Consider the following 19,298-nt stretch of genomic DNA (forward strand, 5'->3'; position numbering starts at 1 on the left):
GTGTTGAGACTTTTACCTAAAACTAACCATTTGGGGAAGTGCATGTAGTTTTTACCTTTCATATAGAAAAACATCGAGCTCTAAATAGTGGAGCACCACTTTTCATAGTAACCAACCGATTATTGTATATCACACAAGTATCTATTACATCAAGCTCTGGAAATTGTGCCAGATTCTTATTTTTTTGGATCATCCATCACTGAACTGTTTCTTAATATAAAATTGGTTCAGTTAGCATAATTGTCAGATACTGTGAACTCCATTTTGTTCCCCATTTGTAAAGGAAATTATTACAAAAAGCAAATAAGGGTCAGCATTTGAGGGCAGTTTTATATAGTATAATCACGAGAATTTAGAGCCATTTTATCCAGCAGTTGGGAGCCACTATTCCAACTCTGAATTTGTATTGTTTTGGATATTTTTTAAAGATGGTAGAACATCCTTTGGGACTGACTCTACATTAAAAGGCACTCCTGTAATTATATGATTGTAATTGTACTTTGCACAGCACTTATTACAATAATCAATTCACAATTACTAATGCTCACAGTAATAGAAAACAATTAATCATTTAATTTGTCATGGGTTTAAGAAATTTTCACCACTTTACAACATGATTGTCAAGCATAATTAAAGCATAAAATTCAGCTAGTTCAGTATTAAAAGATCCAACACAAGACTTAGCAGATCACACACTGGGGAGGGGAAGGTTTTCTATTTTGGTCAGTTTTTTTAAAGCTTGTTTTGAGAATATATTGAGCAATAGTTTGCACTATAAAATGCCAGCCTCTAAGGGTGGAAAGTTATATGTATGTTTCAACAAGTATAATTTATTCTTCTGCCCCTTAAGCATTAGAGAGAATGTTACAAGCAGTTTCAGGTCAAGATAATGCAAACATTCTGTGATTTTTGACAAATTGTAGAACATCTTAATCTACTATCCTAATTGATTTGCTCACCAAGCATCAAATTGGCTCTTAAACCCACATTGAGAAAATAGTGCCTAGATAACTGGAGAAAGCTTGTAAATAAAAGGATGAAAAGCCTCCTAACTTCTTTTGATGATAGTGAACTTCGTAGCTCTGACATTAGTGGCTTCCAACGTGCATACATTTAAACAAATATTCTACCACAAGAGGTCACGAGAGTGCCTTTTATAATATCACATAATACCGTTGTATTAGCAGCTGTTGTTTTGCAACTTGGTGAGGCTATTTTTGTCTGTCATTGGTATTAAACAGCCAATATAATTGAACAATAAATAAATAAATTGGATAATTGGTGTTTGGGGCAAATGATAGCATATCTTCCAGTTAAGGGATCAGAAGGTAAAATGTGAATGAAGTTGAGTTGAAATGATTGAATTCTTTAAGGTTTGTAGAGTTCCTTTGTATTCAAACCAATTATTTTTTAAAAAGTCATTACATTTTATATTAAGGAGTGCAAACATCTGAGTTGTGACAGATCAACTGATTTAAAAACTCCAGTTAAATTCTTGGTAATCTGTTAAAGTACCTCTCAACAAACTAGTTTGATTTTGCCTTTATTAGTATCCTCAGATGGGACTGTACTGTATTTACTCTGAGCAAAATTAAATTTTACCTCATGTAGAATGCAATGTAGATTCCTCAGTTTTGCTTTTGGATTGATGCTTTTTTAAATCAGCATGTATTGCAATGCCACATATACCAGTCATCTGAAATCCTCAGTGATCCCACAGACAGATCTTTTACAACTTTCAAGACCACTCTGTTTTTGAATGTCAGGACATCATTTACTGAGATTGGTCTTACCTTGGTTTACTGGCTCAGTTGGAATGATGGGCATGATATAGTATCCATTTAACAGTAAAATTTAAAACAGAGTTTAATAAAGGACAACACTTGATAGATTCAAAATGTACTTCTCATTCAAACTCAGTTTTAATGAAATTATTGTGCTCTGCTTACAATAATTTGCACGAATGGAGAATTATTTGCATGAAAATATACTGGTAATTTTGTGGTGATGCACACTTTAAGATCGGATTACATGTGTAATCAAAGAAATGTAAATTAGATATTAGTTTGCATGTATGATCTTGGTCTAATATAGTGCACTTGTTACATAGGGCCATCAGTGTAATCTTAGGTGACAAGTGGAAAATGATGAAAAATGAAGAGAGGAGAATTTATACATTGGAAGCCAAGGCTCTGGCAGAGGAACAAAAACGCCTTAACCCAGACTGCTGGAAAAGAAAACGAAGCAACTCTGTAAGTACTTAAAATAATCTGTGTTCTCAAATGTTTTTAACCTCTTAATACTCTTTACTTAATAATAAGCGGAACAAGTGCTACACTTGCCCTTACACTTCCTCCCTCACCACCATTCAGGGCCCCAGACAGTCCTTCCAGGTGAGCTGATACTTCACCTGTGAGTCGGCTGGGGTGATATACTGCATCCGGTGCTCCCGAAGCGGCCTTCTATATATTGGCGAGACCCGACGCAGGCTGGGAGACCGTTTCACTGAACGGCTACGCTCTGTCCGCCAGAGAAAGCAGGATCTCCCAGTGGCCACACATTTTAATTCCATGTCCCATTCCCATTCTAATATGTCTATCTACTGTCAAGATGAAGCCACACTCAGGTTGGAGGAACAACACCTTATATTCTGTCTGGGTAGCCTCCAACCTAATGGCATGAACATTGACTTCTCTAACTTCCGTTAATGCCCCACATCCCCTTCATACCCCACCCGTTATTATTATATATTCTCTCTCTTTTTCTCCCTCTGTCCCTCTCACTATACGCCTTGTCCATCCGCTGGGCTTCACCCCTCCCCCTTTCTTTCTCCCTTGGCCTCCCGTCCCATGACCCTCTCGTATCCCTTTTGCCAATCAACCTTCCAGCTCTTAGCTCCATCCTCCCCCTCCTGTCTTCTTCTATCATTTCGGATCTCCCCCTCCCCCTCCCACTTACAAATCTCTTACTATCTCTTCTTTCAGTTAGTTCTGACGAAGGGTCTCGGCCCAAAACGTCAACTGTACCTCTTCCTATAGATGCTGCCTGGCCTGCTTCGTTCACCAGCACTTTTTATGTGTGTTGCTTGAAATTCCAGCATCTGCAGATTTCCTCCTGTTTGCGATAATAGAATTATAGTTGCCAACTAAAGTGATTCTTTCATTGTTAGAGTATAGCAATAATTAGCAATTCTTTGTTGTCACTGAAGCCATTGCTGTTGGTATTTAAGGTGATCAGATACCTCTGTTTAATTTTGAAATGCGTTTTCTGTAGAGAAGGCAGTAGCTATTATGTGATTCATTTTAAGCACCCTTATTCTGTAAAGTTAAAAACACACTAGAATGTCAAAATTTAGACAATCATGCATTTAGAGAGGTGGAATTGGCAGTGGCAAAGCTAAGAGATGAAGGATAAGGTGGAAATTGATGTTGACACACATGATGGATGAGAGTGAAGATAGTGTAATTGAGATTGCTTTTTGAGTACACAAGTTATTCTTGATTTGTATAGAAGGCTATCAAGCAAATGTTAACCTTGTTCCTCTGTTCATCAATACGTCAATATTGTCTTGAGTATTTTCATTATTTTCTATTCTCACATTTCCAGCAGCCAACTTATTTTGCTTTTGCAGGCTGAAGTGGCAAAATGGCACTTGAGTACCTACTGCAGTAGATTTAAAAAATCTCAAACTTGTGTATGATGTTTTACTCGATATATTTGTTTTCTATCTTTGTTGTACTTTTCAGTATTATTCCATTTTCTCTTCCACTTAAAAAGTACTTTGCGTTAGTCGTGTTTCTTTATTCTGTTACATCAATACCATTGCTGGTAGTTTTTTTTTAAACTGGCAGCAAAGCAATTTTTTTTCTGTGTATAATGAATACTGAGAATAGTCAGTGGTCTACTTCCTTTTGGGGAATTGATAAGGTGTGGGTATCATGGCACTGTAACCTACCCATTGAATTAATTTGCACATGTGGAACTAATTTGTAGAATCAATAGTTCATATTGTTCAGAGGTTTTTTTTGGTCATGTTGACCCCTGTCTATGTATAACACTTCACATACAATTACAGAGCCATCCCTAGGATAATTAAACTTGTCATATTGATTTTTTTGTTTCTTTTATAACAGGGTTCGCAGCAGCAGTAACCAGACTTTTAGAAACCCACTTTATCCTCTACTTTCACCATTTGGAATGAATTTTAGAAAACTGGATGCAAGTGAGCAAAAAGACTCAATGTATCTATATATTTCAGTTTTAATTTTGAAGATTTTGTGATAAATCTATATTTAGATAACTGTAATAAAGTGAGTATAGTTTGCTTTTTATATAAATAGCTGATAGTGTTGTAAATCTTAAGCATTTAATCTTTCTGACTTTCTTAATTGTGTATTGTAAATGGCCATAATTCCTCATTCTTCCAAAGTTCAGTCAAAGATTATTTCAGGTAAATATAGCTTTTAGGCTTGAAAACTTTGTACTAAAAAAATCCTGTGGTGCTAAGTTAAGGGAGGAAAGTTGGTATATAAAGATGTCTATTTTTAAGAATGTAAATGGGTAAAGTTTAAATTCTGTATAACTACTGTTGTATCATGATTTGTATCACTTATTATATTGCACAATTTTAATTCAATTAACTTTATTTGCAAACAGTGGGGGAATTAGTATATGTAGCAGGGATGCTCCCAAATTTACTTTGTGGTGTTTTAGCCAACAAAAGTTGCCATAAAACTCGAGGCTTGTATTCATAAATTGGGGCACAACAAGCACGTGGGCCACAATTTTGCCATTGTGCTTAAGGACTATTGCACTTTAGTGTTTCTTGCAATATTATGAAAAATGAGAATGTCTCCTTGAGTCATTTTCATGGATTGGCATTTATGCCACCCAGTGTTGATATTCATAGTCACAGATCAACATTTATATAAACTGCTTTAACTCAAGTAAATTTATGTCTTTATGCAGGCTGTTATTCCCACAGGAACTCTTGCACAAAAAAATTATTGTATTCAAGTTCAAATAAATATGTAAAGTGTTAAATGTCTGGATTTGTTTTCTTAATCTATTCACAAATTTATGTACAAAATTGTGCTGCATTGTCTTGTTGAAGTTACTTTATTGAGTCAATTACTTTTTCTTCCTGACATCTCTTAACATCTATCAGTTATTACCCCTATGAAGTTGATTGTGTGCATAGGCTGATGTAAAATGAACAGATATGATTTAAGGGTTAAAGTGACTTATTCAAACAAAGGGCATCACGACGAAAGTTTAAAAACATTAACATAGGCACACTATCATTTGACTGATTACAGCAACACCATTTTCTCCACAACCATGACTATTATTTAAACTGTTTAACTCTTTTGTCCTTCCTGTACCTTTGATTTTCTGCCCACATAAGACAGAGGGTTAGTTGCAGCAATCAGGAGAGTATGCGTGGCATTTCCTTTAGCCATACTTTTAATATGCTGTAATGAGAGTCGGGAATGACTGTACTTTGCACTGCTGAACTAAACACATTTCAACTGAATCTTTGACAGGACTTGAAACAAAAAAAAACATAACTTTCGATGGGAAGGGTTAATAGCTCTTAAGATTTTATGTTCAGTAACAAGATGTGAAGTAACATTAAAGAAACAGTATACAGAGTTGACATCTTTAATAAATCTAAACAATTTTGTAAGTTATGCTTATCTCACAAAATTCATTTTGCTTTTGATCCCAGCATTGTAATCAGAACTGCTGAATTAGTTTAATTTATTACAGATTTGATTAGTTTACATCATATCTACTGTGCATTAAATTAAATGCTTACTTTAGGTATGATTCTTGGTTCATTCAGGAGTTTAGTGAATGGCAGTATGTTAAAAGCAATGCCCCAGAGAAGCTTTTTCACCAAGTTCAATAAACTATCGTTTAATAATTGGATCCACAATATAGTCAGTTCATGGTAATCTTAAATTTAAACATCAATTCTTAAAGTTGATGTAAGGATATCTTATGCATCATTCAAATAGTAGCCTCTTTTTCCGTTAACCAAGTCACCTCATTAACTAATTTACCAAAGTAGATTATACTGCTCTCAAAAGTAAAATAAAATTTTCCAGTAAAATTAAAAGTTATAACACCAGAAAGTTAATAATTAACAATTAATGTCACATTTATGAATTATCTAAACAGACAGCAAATCCTGCTTGGGTTCAGGAAAAAAACTTATTTACTGTACTGAAGTCATGGCTTTTTGGAGCAATTGCAGCATTATTGGATAAACGGAAGCAAATTCTTTCCCTTCTCTTGCTCGTACTGATTGAACATAAGCCTCAAGAGCACCTCTGTAAAAAAGAAAACAGAACTTCACTTTTGTATTATATTCATTAAAAAATTAAAATCATAACCAATAGTACTTTCTATTACAACTAATTGACACATTAAATATCAATATTATGGTAGAAGCTAGTCCATTATGAAGTAGTGTTGGACTATCATAATGATGCTTTGCAATAAAAGTATAACAATTGACAAAACATCATCTCTTTATGCTAGCATCCGGGAACCGCAGCATAAACACTAGGACCAACAGGCTCCAGGACAGCTTCTTCCACCAGGCCATCAGACTGCTTAACTCATGCTGACACAACTGTATTTCTATTTTATATTGACTATCTTCTTGTACATACTATTTAATATAAATTGCACATTTAGACAGATATAATGTAGAGATTTTTAATCATGTATATGAAGGATGTAAGTAGTAAAGTCAATACAATTCAATTCTGTTAAAACTTCATAGTAGGTTTTGATCAAATTCCTTGTCAGTTCAGTGAACTTCAGTGGATGCAAGCCGAAGCTGGTGAGTCTCTTCAAAAGAAACCGAACAATGGGTCAAATAAAGCATCACAGAATTGCTTCCAATAAATTAATTTTGCCTGATGAGACCATGACCACACAGTACTGCTGATGTAATTTCACCAGTGTCATACATAAATGAAGCATACCATCTCCACTTTTGTATTTGATGCACTCAGCAGTAAAGGATAATATTCTATTAGCTTTCCAAATTACTAGTTGTATCTTAATACCATGCTTCTGCAAATCATGCACTGGGTCACCCAGATCTTTCTGCAATTCAGAGCTCTAGAATCGTTCATATTTAGATAATATGCTTTAAAACTTTTGCTAAATTAAATAGTTATATTCATTTTACCATCTTTGACCACTCAATTTATTTATATCTTTTTATTTATTTATACCTTCTTTGGCTCCTTGTCAGAATTTACTTTCTTTGTCATCAGCAAATCTAGCAACCAATCTTTCTGTGACTTGATACGTCATTTATGTAAATTAAAGTATGAGGCCTGCAGAGCTGATCTGTGTCAATTGCTACATCTTGCCAACTAGAAGAAAAACTGATACATGTGAATTTCCTTGTTAGGCAGGTAATTTTCTGTCCATGCATGTGTACCCTCCTATAGCATAAGCTTTTAACTTCTGCAATAATATTGGAAAAACTACAAACATTTTCTGACAATTTACTGCATATACCTACATGTCAACTAAAGAGCTGGTCACTGACTTTAGAAAGGTGGGTGATGCACGTCCTCCTATCTACATCAACAGTGTTTAGGTTGAGAGCTTCAATTTCCTAGATCTGAACATCAGCAATAGCCTGTCCTGGTCCAACTACATTGATGTCACAGCCAAGAAAGCCCACAAATAACTCTGCTTCCTTAAAGAAATCTGGCCTATCGTTGATACTCAACAATTTTTATCGATTAACCATTGAAAGCATCTTGTGTGGATATATAACAGCTAGGTATGGCAACCATTCTGCATATGACCACAAGCACACCATGGGATCCTCGACTTCCTAACCAGAAGACCACAATCTCTGCGGTTTGGTGATAACATACCCTCCTCACTGACGATCAACACTGGCGCACCTCAGGGGTGTGTGCTTAGCCCACTGCTCTACTCTCTACATACACATGACTGTGTGGCTAAGCATAGCTCAAATACTGTATATAAATTTGCTGATGATACAAGCATTGTTGGTAGAATCTCAGGTGGTGATGAGAGGGTGTACAAGAGTGAGATATGCTAACTAGTGGAGTGGTGCCGCAGCAACAACCTGGCTCTCAATGTCAGTAAGACGAAAGAGCTGATTGTGGACTTCAGGAAGGGTAAGATGAAGGAACACATACCAATCCTTATGTAGGGATCAAAAGTGGAGAGAGTGAGCAGTTTCAAGTTCCTGGGTGTTAAGATCTCTGAGGATCTAACCTGGTCCCAACATATTGATGTAGTTATAAAGAAGGCAAGACAGTGGCTATACTTTATTAGGAGTTTGAAAAGATTTGGCATGTCAACAAATACACTCAAAAACTTCTATAGATGTACCGGGGAGAGCATTCTGACAGGCTGCATCACTGTCTGGTATGGAAGGGCTACTGCACAGGACCGAAAGAAGCTGCAGAGGGTTGTAAATCTAGTCAGCTCCATCTTGGGTACTAGCCTACAAAGTACCCAGGATATCTTCAGGGAGCGGTATCTCAGAAAGGCAGCGTCCATTATTAAGGACCTCCAGCACCCAGGGCATGCCCTTTTCTCACTGTTACCATCAGGTAGGAGGTACAGAAGTCTGAAGGCACACATTCAGTGATTCAGAAACAGCTTCTTCCCCTCGGCCATCCAATTCCTAAATGGACATTGAACCCTTGGACACTACCTCACTTTTAATATACAGTATTTCTGGTTTTTGCACTTTTTAAAATCTATTCAATATACGTATACTGTAATTGATTTACTTATTTATTATTATTTATTTTTCTCTTCTCTATTATGTATTGCATTGAACTGCTGCTGCTAAGTTAATAAATTTCACATCACATGCCAGTGATAATAAGCCTGATTCTGATTCTGACCCAGCCTCCCTTCTACGGACTCTGTCTATACTTCTCGCTGCCTCAGTAAAGCACCCAGCATAATGAAAGGGCCCAGCACCCTGGACATACTCTCTTCTCCCCTCCCGCTATCAGGCAGAAGATAAAATACATCACCGGGCTCAAGGGCAGCTTCTGTCCAACTTACCAGACCCTTGAATGACATCTTGTACAATAAGATGGACTCTTTACCTCATAATCTACCTTGTAAAGATCGTATGCTTTATCATTTACCTGCATTGCATTGTTTGGTAGCCTCTACACTTTATTCTGCATTGTTATTGTTTTACCTTATTGTACCTTAATGCACTGTAATGATTTGATTTGTATGAGCGGTATGCATGACAAGTTTTTCACTGTATATGTGACAATAAAGAACCAATACACTGGCCCCCATTTATTCAGAGATCTCCATGTAAACATGCTTTACAATAACTCCAGAAGTGACATTACCTGATGAGAATTAATCGATCCTTTTCTGACGGATGGTCGTCAAGCCACTGAGAATACCTTGCTACAGACCACTCTGCTCTCTGTAACAATTCCACAGCTCTTAATTACTGTATTGTATAACTGAAGCTTTTAAAAATTGTATAATACACACAAAATTCTTTTAACTGTAAATACAGATAACTTAATTCTGACCTTATGATGGAATTTTTAAATAACATGGAAATTGAGATGTGTCCCCTTGCCCAACACTCCTACAATCTATAATAACATTGCTCCAATAATGAGAAAAGTTCAACTGAAAAATGGATAAGCGTATATCAGAAAACAGAAAAATTGAAAAGTGAAATTTAAACAGGGATATTTTAAAAAGGTTCATTATACAGCCTTTCAGTAGAGTACAGTATTACATGTGCAGAAATGAATGATGACCCTTGTTCTACCTCTGGAGGCGCTGTTCGTATGGTATGCAGTTTAATTTGTACAAGTATCACTGCTTGTTTGGAAGCTGTTTTTTTTACATAATTTCCTGCTGAGTTAATTCAGATTTCAACTTCAGCAGACTCAACAACTTATCAAAGCTCTCACACAAAGAACCGCGGAAGCTACTGGAGCATGCAGATCTGTTGTAGAACTACAAGCCGCAAAAAACAAGAGTTACCTATTTCTTGGACACTGTAAAAGGAATGAACCCTACAGTGGAGAAACTACTGAACAACATGCAAGAACAGTGGATAACTGAAATGTCCGAGTATAAAACAAAGCATCATGCCCTTTATCAACCATGTTTGTTCTTTGTGAAATTTCTCTCCCAACACACGGAAATGTGAAATGGCCCTAGTTTTATGCTCTCAACTTCCAGCAACACCTCATTCAAAGAGAGGTCTCTAGTCGAAGCAGGATAAACCAAAACCTATATCACAATCAACAAAACAGAAGTAGAAAAGTCTGCCACAAACCCCAACAGTCAATGACCTGTCCATAAGAAACAGCACTCTCTAAGGAAATGAAGATGGTTCAGAGAAAAACCGCTGGCTCTACATTCAGGGCCAGCACCTTGGGTTATTATCACTTCCAACACACCCGCAGCAGAGCACGGCGGGGAACCAGCTGAGCATTCATTGCACGTAGCTACTTCCTCATGCATAAAGATATGGGGAAAGGTATCAAGGCAAATCCTGCTCTAAAATATGTCTAGCCAGCATCTACCCAAAAGGATATCCTAAGCAAAAAAATGAAGGCATATGTGTTATTGGATGATCAGAGCAATGTGTCATTGCCAAAGTCAACATTGTTTGCTGCATTCGGTATCCAAGGTTCAGTCTCCTCATACAGTTTAAAGACATCTTCCGAGACACCAGAATTTGTTGGAAGAAAAGCCAGTGGATTTGTGGAGTTAACAGGAGGAGAGATCAGCGACCAAATTCCCAACAGCAGGGATGAAGTCCCAGCCCCTGAAGCTGCATACAGTCATCCACTTTTTAAGGACTCAGCAGTCAAGATTCCCCCGCTTGACTCTTCTGCTGGAGCTCTCCTGTTGCTTGGCAGAGACACCATCCATGCACAATAAGGTATATGAATGGTGGTCAGCATGACACACCTAATGCCCAACAACTGGACCTAGGTTGGGTCATCATGGGTGAAGTCTACCTTGATGGAGCTCATCAAACCACTGTCAGTATGTTCAAGACTAATGTCCAGGAGAATGGACACCCAAGTCATTTCAGAATCTCAGAGTAGAATCTGTAAGAAAGAGAAGATTGTGGGTAAGCAAACCAGGCACCCCAACATAACTACCACTGCTCAATCAGATTCATGCAAGTTGGTCTTCTGTCATTCGGAAGATGATTGTAAGCTGGTACCTTCCATTAAAGATGAGGCCTTCTTTCGAATCACAAATAAAGAGTAGCCAAAGGCAGACTTTGCAGTGGTTGGGAGATTTGTAAGCAATGTCTCAGCGCAGAGCAACTGAATCAGGCAAAGGTTAGAATCCGTGTTATTCAAAGATAGTTGTATGCAGAGGACGTTCAGTTCATCACAAAGAACCTCTCCCAATCCAAAGTTACCTTACTGAACTATGTTACTTTCATGACTTGGAGGGGCTACGCTGAGTTGGAGGACGTATTAAGAGAGCACAACTCACTTCAGAGGTACCTCACCCAATCGTCATTCTGGCTGAGCACGTGTCCACTCAATCTGATGTCACCATAGGAAATCTTGTCATCAAGGACGACATTTTCAAAGCAAGAACAGTTAAATACTGTTTCAAGAGTAGTTTCTGAGACAGTCCATTCTTTTGCCAAAGTCTTAATTAAATGATCATTTGACTTTTAGTTTCATTAGTTAAGTTTGACATCCTGGATGTCAGGTGATCCAGTATTCTGCCTCTAGAGGCACTCTTCAGTTTGTATGCAGTTAGTTTTGTACAAACATCGCTCCCTGTTCGTAAGCCTTTTTTTAAAAAAAACATCATTTCCTGCGTGGGTTAGTTCAAATTTTGACTTGAAACACACACGGTAGAAAGACATCCATCTTTATTCACCCTTTATTTGCCCTTGAAGTAGCAAAGTCTTCTCATTAAAAACTCTGTCTCTGGTGATTTTTGAGTTACTATAAGGGCAGTAGACTCTTCATTCTTTGAAATATAAAGTCCTTCTTTATAACCATTAGAATTAAGCTGCACTTGGAAGAAACAAAGCATTTAACAGATAGGTAAACAAAGCATGATACTGAAGACAGGCAGTGCCACAGAGACCCAGGATCTATGCCATAATGGCAGATTGTAACAACAGGAAGCTGAACTAAAAGCACAAATACCAGTTGTCACAACTATAAAATTCGAGTCCTTTCATGATTTTAGTGGATTGGGACTGTAGGTAATCCAAAAAAGGGGTCCACGGTAGTGTAGCAGTTAGTGGGATGCTATTACAGCTTGGTGCATTCCAGACTTCGGAATTCAATTCCAGCACCTTTCTGTAAGGAGTCTATGCAGTCCTTCCTGTGGAATGCATGAGTTTTCTCCGGGTCATTCAGCTTCCTCCCACAGTCCAAAGATGTACCAGGTAGGTTAATTGGCCTTTGTAAATTGTCCCATGATTAGGTTAGGGTTTATAGAGTTTCTAGAGCAGTGTGGCTCAAAGGGCTGGTAGGGCCTACTCCACTCTGAGAGTGACATAGTTAATTCAGAAACAAAGGTTCTGAACTTAAGAGGGGTAACTTTGAAGGTATGAGCTGTGAATTAGCTAAGATAGACTGGCAAATGACACTTAAACGATTGACGGCGGATATGCAATGGCAAGCATTTAAAGGTTGCATGGATGAACTACAACAATTGTTCATCCCAGTTTGGCAAAAGAATAAATCAAGGAAGGTAGTGCACCCGTGGCTGACAAGAGAAATTAGGGATAGTATCAATTCCAAAGAAGAAGCATACAAATTAGCCAGAGAAAGTGGCTCACCTGAGGACTGGGAGAAATTCAGAGTTCAGCAGAAGAGGACAAAGGGCTTAATTAGGAAGGGGACAAAAGATTACGAGAGAAAACTGGCAGGGAACATAAAAACGGACTGTAAAAGCTTTTATAGATATGTAAAAAGGAAAAGACTGGTAAAGACAAATGTAGGTCCCCTGCAGACAGAAACAGGTGAATTGATTATGGGGAGCAAGGACATGGCAGACCAATTGAATAATTACTTTGGTTCTGTCTTCACTAAGGAGGACATAAATAATCTTCCAGAAATAGTAAGGGACAGAGGGTCCAGTGAGATGGAGGAAGTGAGCGAAATACATGTTAGTAGGAAAGTGGTGTTAGGTAAATTGAAGGGATTGAAGGCAGATAAATCCCCAGGGCCAGATGGTCTGCATCCTAGAGTGCTTAAGGAAGTAGCCCAAGAAATAGTGGATGCATTAGTGATAATTTTTCAAAACTCTTAGATTCTGGACTAGTTCCTGAGGATTGGAGGGTGGCTAATGTAACCCCACTTTTTAAAAAAGGAGGGAGAGAGAAACCGGGGAATTATAGACCGGTTAGCCTAACGTCGGTGGTGGGGAAACTGCTGGAGTCAGTTATCAAGGATGTGATAACAGCACATTTGGAAAGCGGTGAAATGATCGGACAAAGTCAGCATGGATTTGTGAAAGGAAAATCATGTCTGACGAATCTCATAGAATTTTTTGAGGATGTAACTAGTAGAGTGGATAGGGGAGAACCAGTGGATGTGGTATATTTGGATTTTCAAAAGGCTTTTGACAAGGTCCCACACAGGAGATTAGTGTGCAAACTTAAAGCACACGGTATTGGGGGTAAGGTATTGGTGTGGGTGGAGAATTGGTTAGCAGACAGGAAGCAACGAGTGGGAATAAACGGGACCTTTTCAGAATGGCAGGCGGTGACTAGTGGGGCACCGCAAGGCTCAGTGCTGGGACCCCAGTTGTTTACAATATATATTAATGACTTGGATGAGGGAATTAAATGCAGCATCTCCAAGTTTGCGGATGACACGAAGCTGGGTGGCAGTGTTAGCAGTGAGGAGGATGCTAAGAGGATGCAGGGTGACTTGGATAGGTTGGGTGAGTGGGCAAATTCATGGCAGATGCAATTTAATGTGGATAAATGTGAAGTTATCCACTTTGGTGGCAAAAATAGGAAAACAGATTATTATCTGAATGGTGGCCGATTAGGAAAAGGGGAAGTGCAACGAGACCTGGGTGTCATTATACACCAGTCATTGAAAGTGGGCATGCAGGTACAGCAGGCGGTGAAAAAGGCGAATGGTATGCTGGCATTTATAGCGAGAGGATTCGAGTATAGGAGCAGGGAGGTACTACTGCAGTTGTACAAGGCCTTGGTGAGACCACACCTGGAGTATTGTGTGCAGTTTTGGTCCCCTAATCTGAGGAAAGACATCTTTGCCACAGAGGGAGTACAAAGAAGGTTCACCAGATTGATTCCTGGGATGGCAGGACTTTCATATGAAGAAAGACTGGATGAACTGGGCTTGTACTCGTTGGAATTTAGAAGATTGAGGGGGGATCTGATTGAAACGTATAAGATCCTAAAGGGATTGGACAGGCTAGATGCAGGAAGATTGTTCCCGATGTTGGGGAAGTCCAGAACGAGGGGCCACAGTTTGAGGATAGAGGGGAAGCCTTTTAGGACCGAGATTAGGAAGAACTTCTTCACACAGAGAGTGGTGAATCTGTGGAATTCTCTGCCACAGGAAACTGTTGAGGCCAGTTCATTGGCTATATTTAAGAGGGAGTTAGATATGGCCCTTGTGGCTACGGGGGTCAGGGGGTATGGAGGGAAGGCTGGGGCGGGGTTCTGAGTTGGATGATCAGCAATGATCATAATAAATGGCGGTGCAGGCTCGAAGGGCTGAATGGCCTACTCCTGCACCTATTTTTCTATGTATTGCTAATTAAGTAAATAAATATTACGTCAAGATTAGATAAATAAATTGAAAGACATCACCTAAATTAAACCTCTAGAATTTAATTATAGTGCTAGGGATAACATAACTGGTGTTATGTCAAGACACTGAAAGATAAAAGCATTTTACATCGTACAGAAGATAAATAAGTTTCAAATGAAAAGACAAAACCTGAATTAGAGCTTCAATGTATCAAAGTACGCTGATTCATTTTGTTACGTGATATATATTAATTCACAGAAAGAGGGAAATTTGATAAATACCTGGTGAGGTGACTTTAGATCTGTAGGCGCTCTGGTGAAGAGGAAATGAAGAATAGTGCTGTATGGTATTATATCCCCTGCCGCTGGGCTATTAGCAATATGTTCACTTGTTTGGAAAAGTAACGGTCTGTGAAGTACAAAACAGATTTAAGCAAATATGGGGGGGAAAAAATCAATCTTGAACTTGTATAGGATGTAATACTAGCCGAATTCCCATGTTGTCAAGGATATGATCTATGGCTTCTGATATTGCTGCTTTTGTTAACTCATTGCTATCTGAAACAATATCACACTAGTGTAACTAATGCACACCATACCAATAGTGATACAGATCATATTATCCCAATAATATTTTATAAAGCAATACAAGTACCTCTTCCAAGAACCTTAATCAAATTATACAATCTTCAATTTGTGGCTTCACAATGAATTTCAGTTATTTACTCAAACAGAACTATATTCTTGTGAATTGCTAAAAATCAAATTTTCAGTCAATTTTAATGATCATAAGACCATAAGATTTAGGAGCAGAATTAGGCAATTTGGCCCATTGAGTCTGCTCCGTTATTTCATCATGGCTAATCAATATTCCTCTTAGCCTCAATCCCCTTCATGCCCAACTAATCAAGAATCTATCAACATCTGCCTTAAATATACATAAAGTCTTGGCCTCCACAGCTGCCTGTAGCAAAGAATTCCACAGATTCACCACTTCCTAGCTAAAGAAATTCCCCTTCATCTCTGTTATAAAAGGCCACTCCTCTATTCTAAGGCTGTGCTCTCTGGTTTTAGATTCTCCCACCATAGGAAAGATCCTCTCCACATCCACTCTATCAAGGCCTTTCACCATTTGATAGGCATCAATGAGGTCACCCCTCATTTTTCTGAATTCCAGTGAATACAGGACCAGAGCCATCAAATACTCTTCATATGACAAGCCATTTAATCCTGAAATCACTTTTGAGAACCTCCTTTGAACCCTCTCCAGTTTCAGCACATCCTTTTGAAGATAAGGAGTCCAAAACTGCTCACAGTACTCCAAGTGAGGCCTCACCAGTGCTTTATAAAGACTCAATATTACTTCCTTGCTTTTATATTCTAATCCTCTTGAAATGAATGCTAACATTGCATTTGCTTTCCTCACGATAGACTCAATCTGCAAATTAACCTTTAAGGGATCCTGCACAAGGACTCCCGAGTCTGTTTGCAGTTCAGTCTTTTGTAATTTTTCTCCATTTAGAAAGTGGTCAACCATTTCTTCTACTAAAGTGTATGACCATACATTTCATAACACTATTCCATTTGCCATTTCTTTACCCATTCTCCTAATCTGTCTGTCCTTCTGCACCCTCTCTACTTCCTCAAAACTACCTGCCCCTCCACCCATCTTCACATCACCTGCAAACTTTGCAACAAGGCCATCAATTTCATCATCCAAATCATTGACAATAACAAAAAGATTCAGTCCTAACACAAACCCCTGTGGAATACCACTAATCACCAGCAGCCATCCAGAAAAAGTTCCCTTCATTCCCACTCTTTGCCTCCTGCCAATCAGCCATTGCTTTATCCATGCTACAATCTTTCCTGTAATACCATGGGCTAGTAGCTTGTTAAGCAGCCTCATGTGTGGCACCTTGTCAAAGGGCTTCTGAAAATACAAATATACAGCACCAACCCCTTCTCCTTTGACTATCCTGCTTGTTATTTCTTCAAAGAATTCCAACAGATTTGCCAGGTAAGATTTTCCCTTGAGGAAACCATGCTGACTATGGCCTATTTTTACCATGTGCCTCCCAACATCTTCCCAACCACTGAGGTCAGACTAATTGGCCTAATGTTGCCTTTCTTCTGCTTTTCTCCCCTCTTGAAGAGTGGAATGACATTTGCAATTTTCCAGTTTTCCGAACTATTCCATAATCTAATGATTCTTGGAAAATCATTCTTAATGCCTCTATGTTCTCTTCAGTCACCTCTTTCAGAATCCTAGGATGTACATCATCTGGTCCAGGTGACTATCTACCTTCAGACCTTTCAGTTTCCTAAGAACCTTCTTGCTAGGTATGGTATCTTAACACACTATATGACCCCTGACACATAGAACTTCCGCTATATACTGCTAGGGCCTTCCACGATGAACACCAATGCAAAATACTTGTTCAGTTTATCTGCCATTTCATTCCCATTACTACCTCTCCAGCATCATTTTCCAGCGGTCCAATATGCACTCCTGCCTCTCTTCTACATTTTGTGTAACTGAAGAAACTTTTGGTATCCTCTTCAATATTATTGGCTAGCTTACTTTTGTATTCCATCTTTACCTTCTTAATTACTTTTTAGTTGCTTTCTGCTGCTTTTTAAAAGTTCCCAATCCTCTAATTTTTGCTTTATTATATGCCACCTCATAATTCGATAGGTGTCACTTGCAGCTCATTTGGTTTTGAATGCAAAAGTTGTGGATACTAGTCTCACTATAGTGACTTGTACCAATTAACAAAGCTGGTACTTCGATGTAATACTAAGGAAGTACTGCTTTTTGAATGCAGTTTCAAACAAAATCTATCCTTCTATTTACATGCAAGAGTTACCCTAATAATATTTCCACAAAAATATTTTTACTGCTGCCATGGTCAATTTTTAAACATCCATTGAACATTGATTACCTAGTCATTTTTACCAAGGAATCTTGCCATTCTAGAATGTAGAACAGTACAGCACAGTACAGGACCTATCTTTTAACCTACTCTAAAGAGATTAAGATATGCTGAACTTTTAACTTGCTCTAAGATCAATATAATCTCATAACCAATGGACTCACTTTCAAGGACTCTTCATCTCATGTTCTCAACATTTAATGCTTATTGATTTATTATTATTTCTTTCTTTTTGTACTTTCACAGTTTGTTATCTTTTGTGCACTGGTTGAATGCCTGAGTTGGTGCAGTCTTCCATTAATTCTGTTATTATTCTATAGATTTATTGAGAATTCCCGTAAGAAAATGAATCTCAGGGACATACATGTACTTTGACAATAAATTTACTTTGAACTTTGAAACTCCTACATAATCCTTTCCTCCATTTTTCTTTCATCCATGTGGCTAGCTAAGAGCTTCTTAAATGTATCTGCCTCTACCATCACCTTGGCAGGGCATTCCACGCACCCACTACTCCCTGTGTAAATAACTTAACTCTGATATTTCTCCTATATTTTCCTCCAGTCACCTTAAAATTATGATCCCTTGTATTAGCTATTTCCGCCCTGGGAAAAAAAGTCTCTGGCTATCCTCACTATCTGTGCCTCATCATCTTGTACACCTCTACCAAGTTTTCTCACATTCTCCTTTGTTCCAAACAGAAAATACCTAGCTTGCTCAACCTACCTCCATAAGACATACCCTCTAGTCCAGGCAGCATCCTGGTAAACGAAAACATGAGGAAATCTGCAGATGCTGGAATTTCAAACAACACACATAAAATATGCTGGTGAATGCAGCAGGCCAGGCAGCATCTCTAGGAAGAGGTACAGTCGACGTTTTGGGCTGAGACCCTTCGTCAGGACTAACTGAAAGAATAGATAGGTAAGAGATTTGAAAGTGGGAGGGGGAGATCCGAAATGATAGGAGAAGACAGGAGGGGGAGGGATGGAGCTAAGAGCTGGAAAGTTGATTGGCAAAAGGGATATGAGAGGCTGTAATAGTTAGTCTAAGTCAAAATGTGGTCGAAAAGTTGAAGGGCCAAAGAAATTATAGATGGAGAGCAGTGAGAGGCTCTTGAACTCAATTCCCCCAGCTAATGAAGGCCAATACACCATATGTCTTCTTATCAGCTTGCAACAACTTTGAGGGATCTATGGACATGGATCACCCTGTTCCTCCACACTGAAGAATTCTGCCATTAACCCTGTATTGTGTCTTCAAATTCAACCTTCCGAAATAAATCACTTCACACATTAATGGAATGAACTCCTTATGTCACTTCTCAGCCTAGCTCTGCATCCTGTCAATGTCTCGTTGCAACCTACAACAACCCTCTACACTTTCCAAAACTTCATCAACTTTCTGTCAAACTGAAGAAGTAAAAAAAAATTAACAACAAATATTCTGTCAGGAATCATTTTTGTTTAAATTCAATCATCTTAATTCCTTACAATCCGCCATTGTTTGCTCTCTGAATGTATTGCCACTAGCTTTGTCGAGTGCTCAGGACATTG

General features: G+C 38.4%; 2 protein-coding genes across 4 annotated transcripts in view; one reads left to right on the forward strand and one right to left on the reverse strand.

Moving 5' to 3' along the window:
* Positions 1–5,004, forward strand: part of hbp1 (HMG-box transcription factor 1) — a 52,874-nt gene extending 47,870 nt beyond the window's left edge. Inside the window, exons 10-11 of one of the 2 annotated variants that reach the window (XM_063072547.1) lie at positions 2,111–2,252; positions 4,134–5,003. In XM_063072547.1, coding sequence (XP_062928617.1) covers positions 2,111–2,252; positions 4,134–4,151 — 160 coding nt within the window. In that variant the 3' untranslated portion in view covers positions 4,152–5,003. Of the gene's footprint in view, positions 1–2,110; positions 2,253–4,133 lie in introns of both variants that reach the window. The other variant, XM_063072548.1, reaches the window with a different exon arrangement.
* A 185-nt stretch (positions 5,005–5,189) lies between these two features.
* cog5 (component of oligomeric golgi complex 5) overlaps positions 5,190–19,298 on the reverse strand; it is a 115,521-nt gene continuing 101,412 nt past the window's right edge. For both annotated transcript variants that reach the window (XM_063072545.1, XM_063072546.1), the window contains 3 exons: positions 15,089–15,215; positions 9,399–9,478; positions 5,190–6,338 (listed from right to left, as the gene is read on the reverse strand). In XM_063072545.1, the coding sequence (XP_062928615.1) occupies positions 6,224–6,338; positions 9,399–9,478; positions 15,089–15,215 (322 nt within the window). In that variant the 3' untranslated portion in view covers positions 5,190–6,223. The remainder of the gene's footprint in view (positions 6,339–9,398; positions 9,479–15,088; positions 15,216–19,298) is intronic.

The sequence above is a fragment of the Mobula hypostoma genome, chromosome 20 (genome assembly GCF_963921235.1).
Source record: "Mobula hypostoma chromosome 20, sMobHyp1.1, whole genome shotgun sequence".
NCBI classification, from domain to species: Eukaryota; Metazoa; Chordata; class Chondrichthyes; order Myliobatiformes; family Myliobatidae; genus Mobula; species Mobula hypostoma.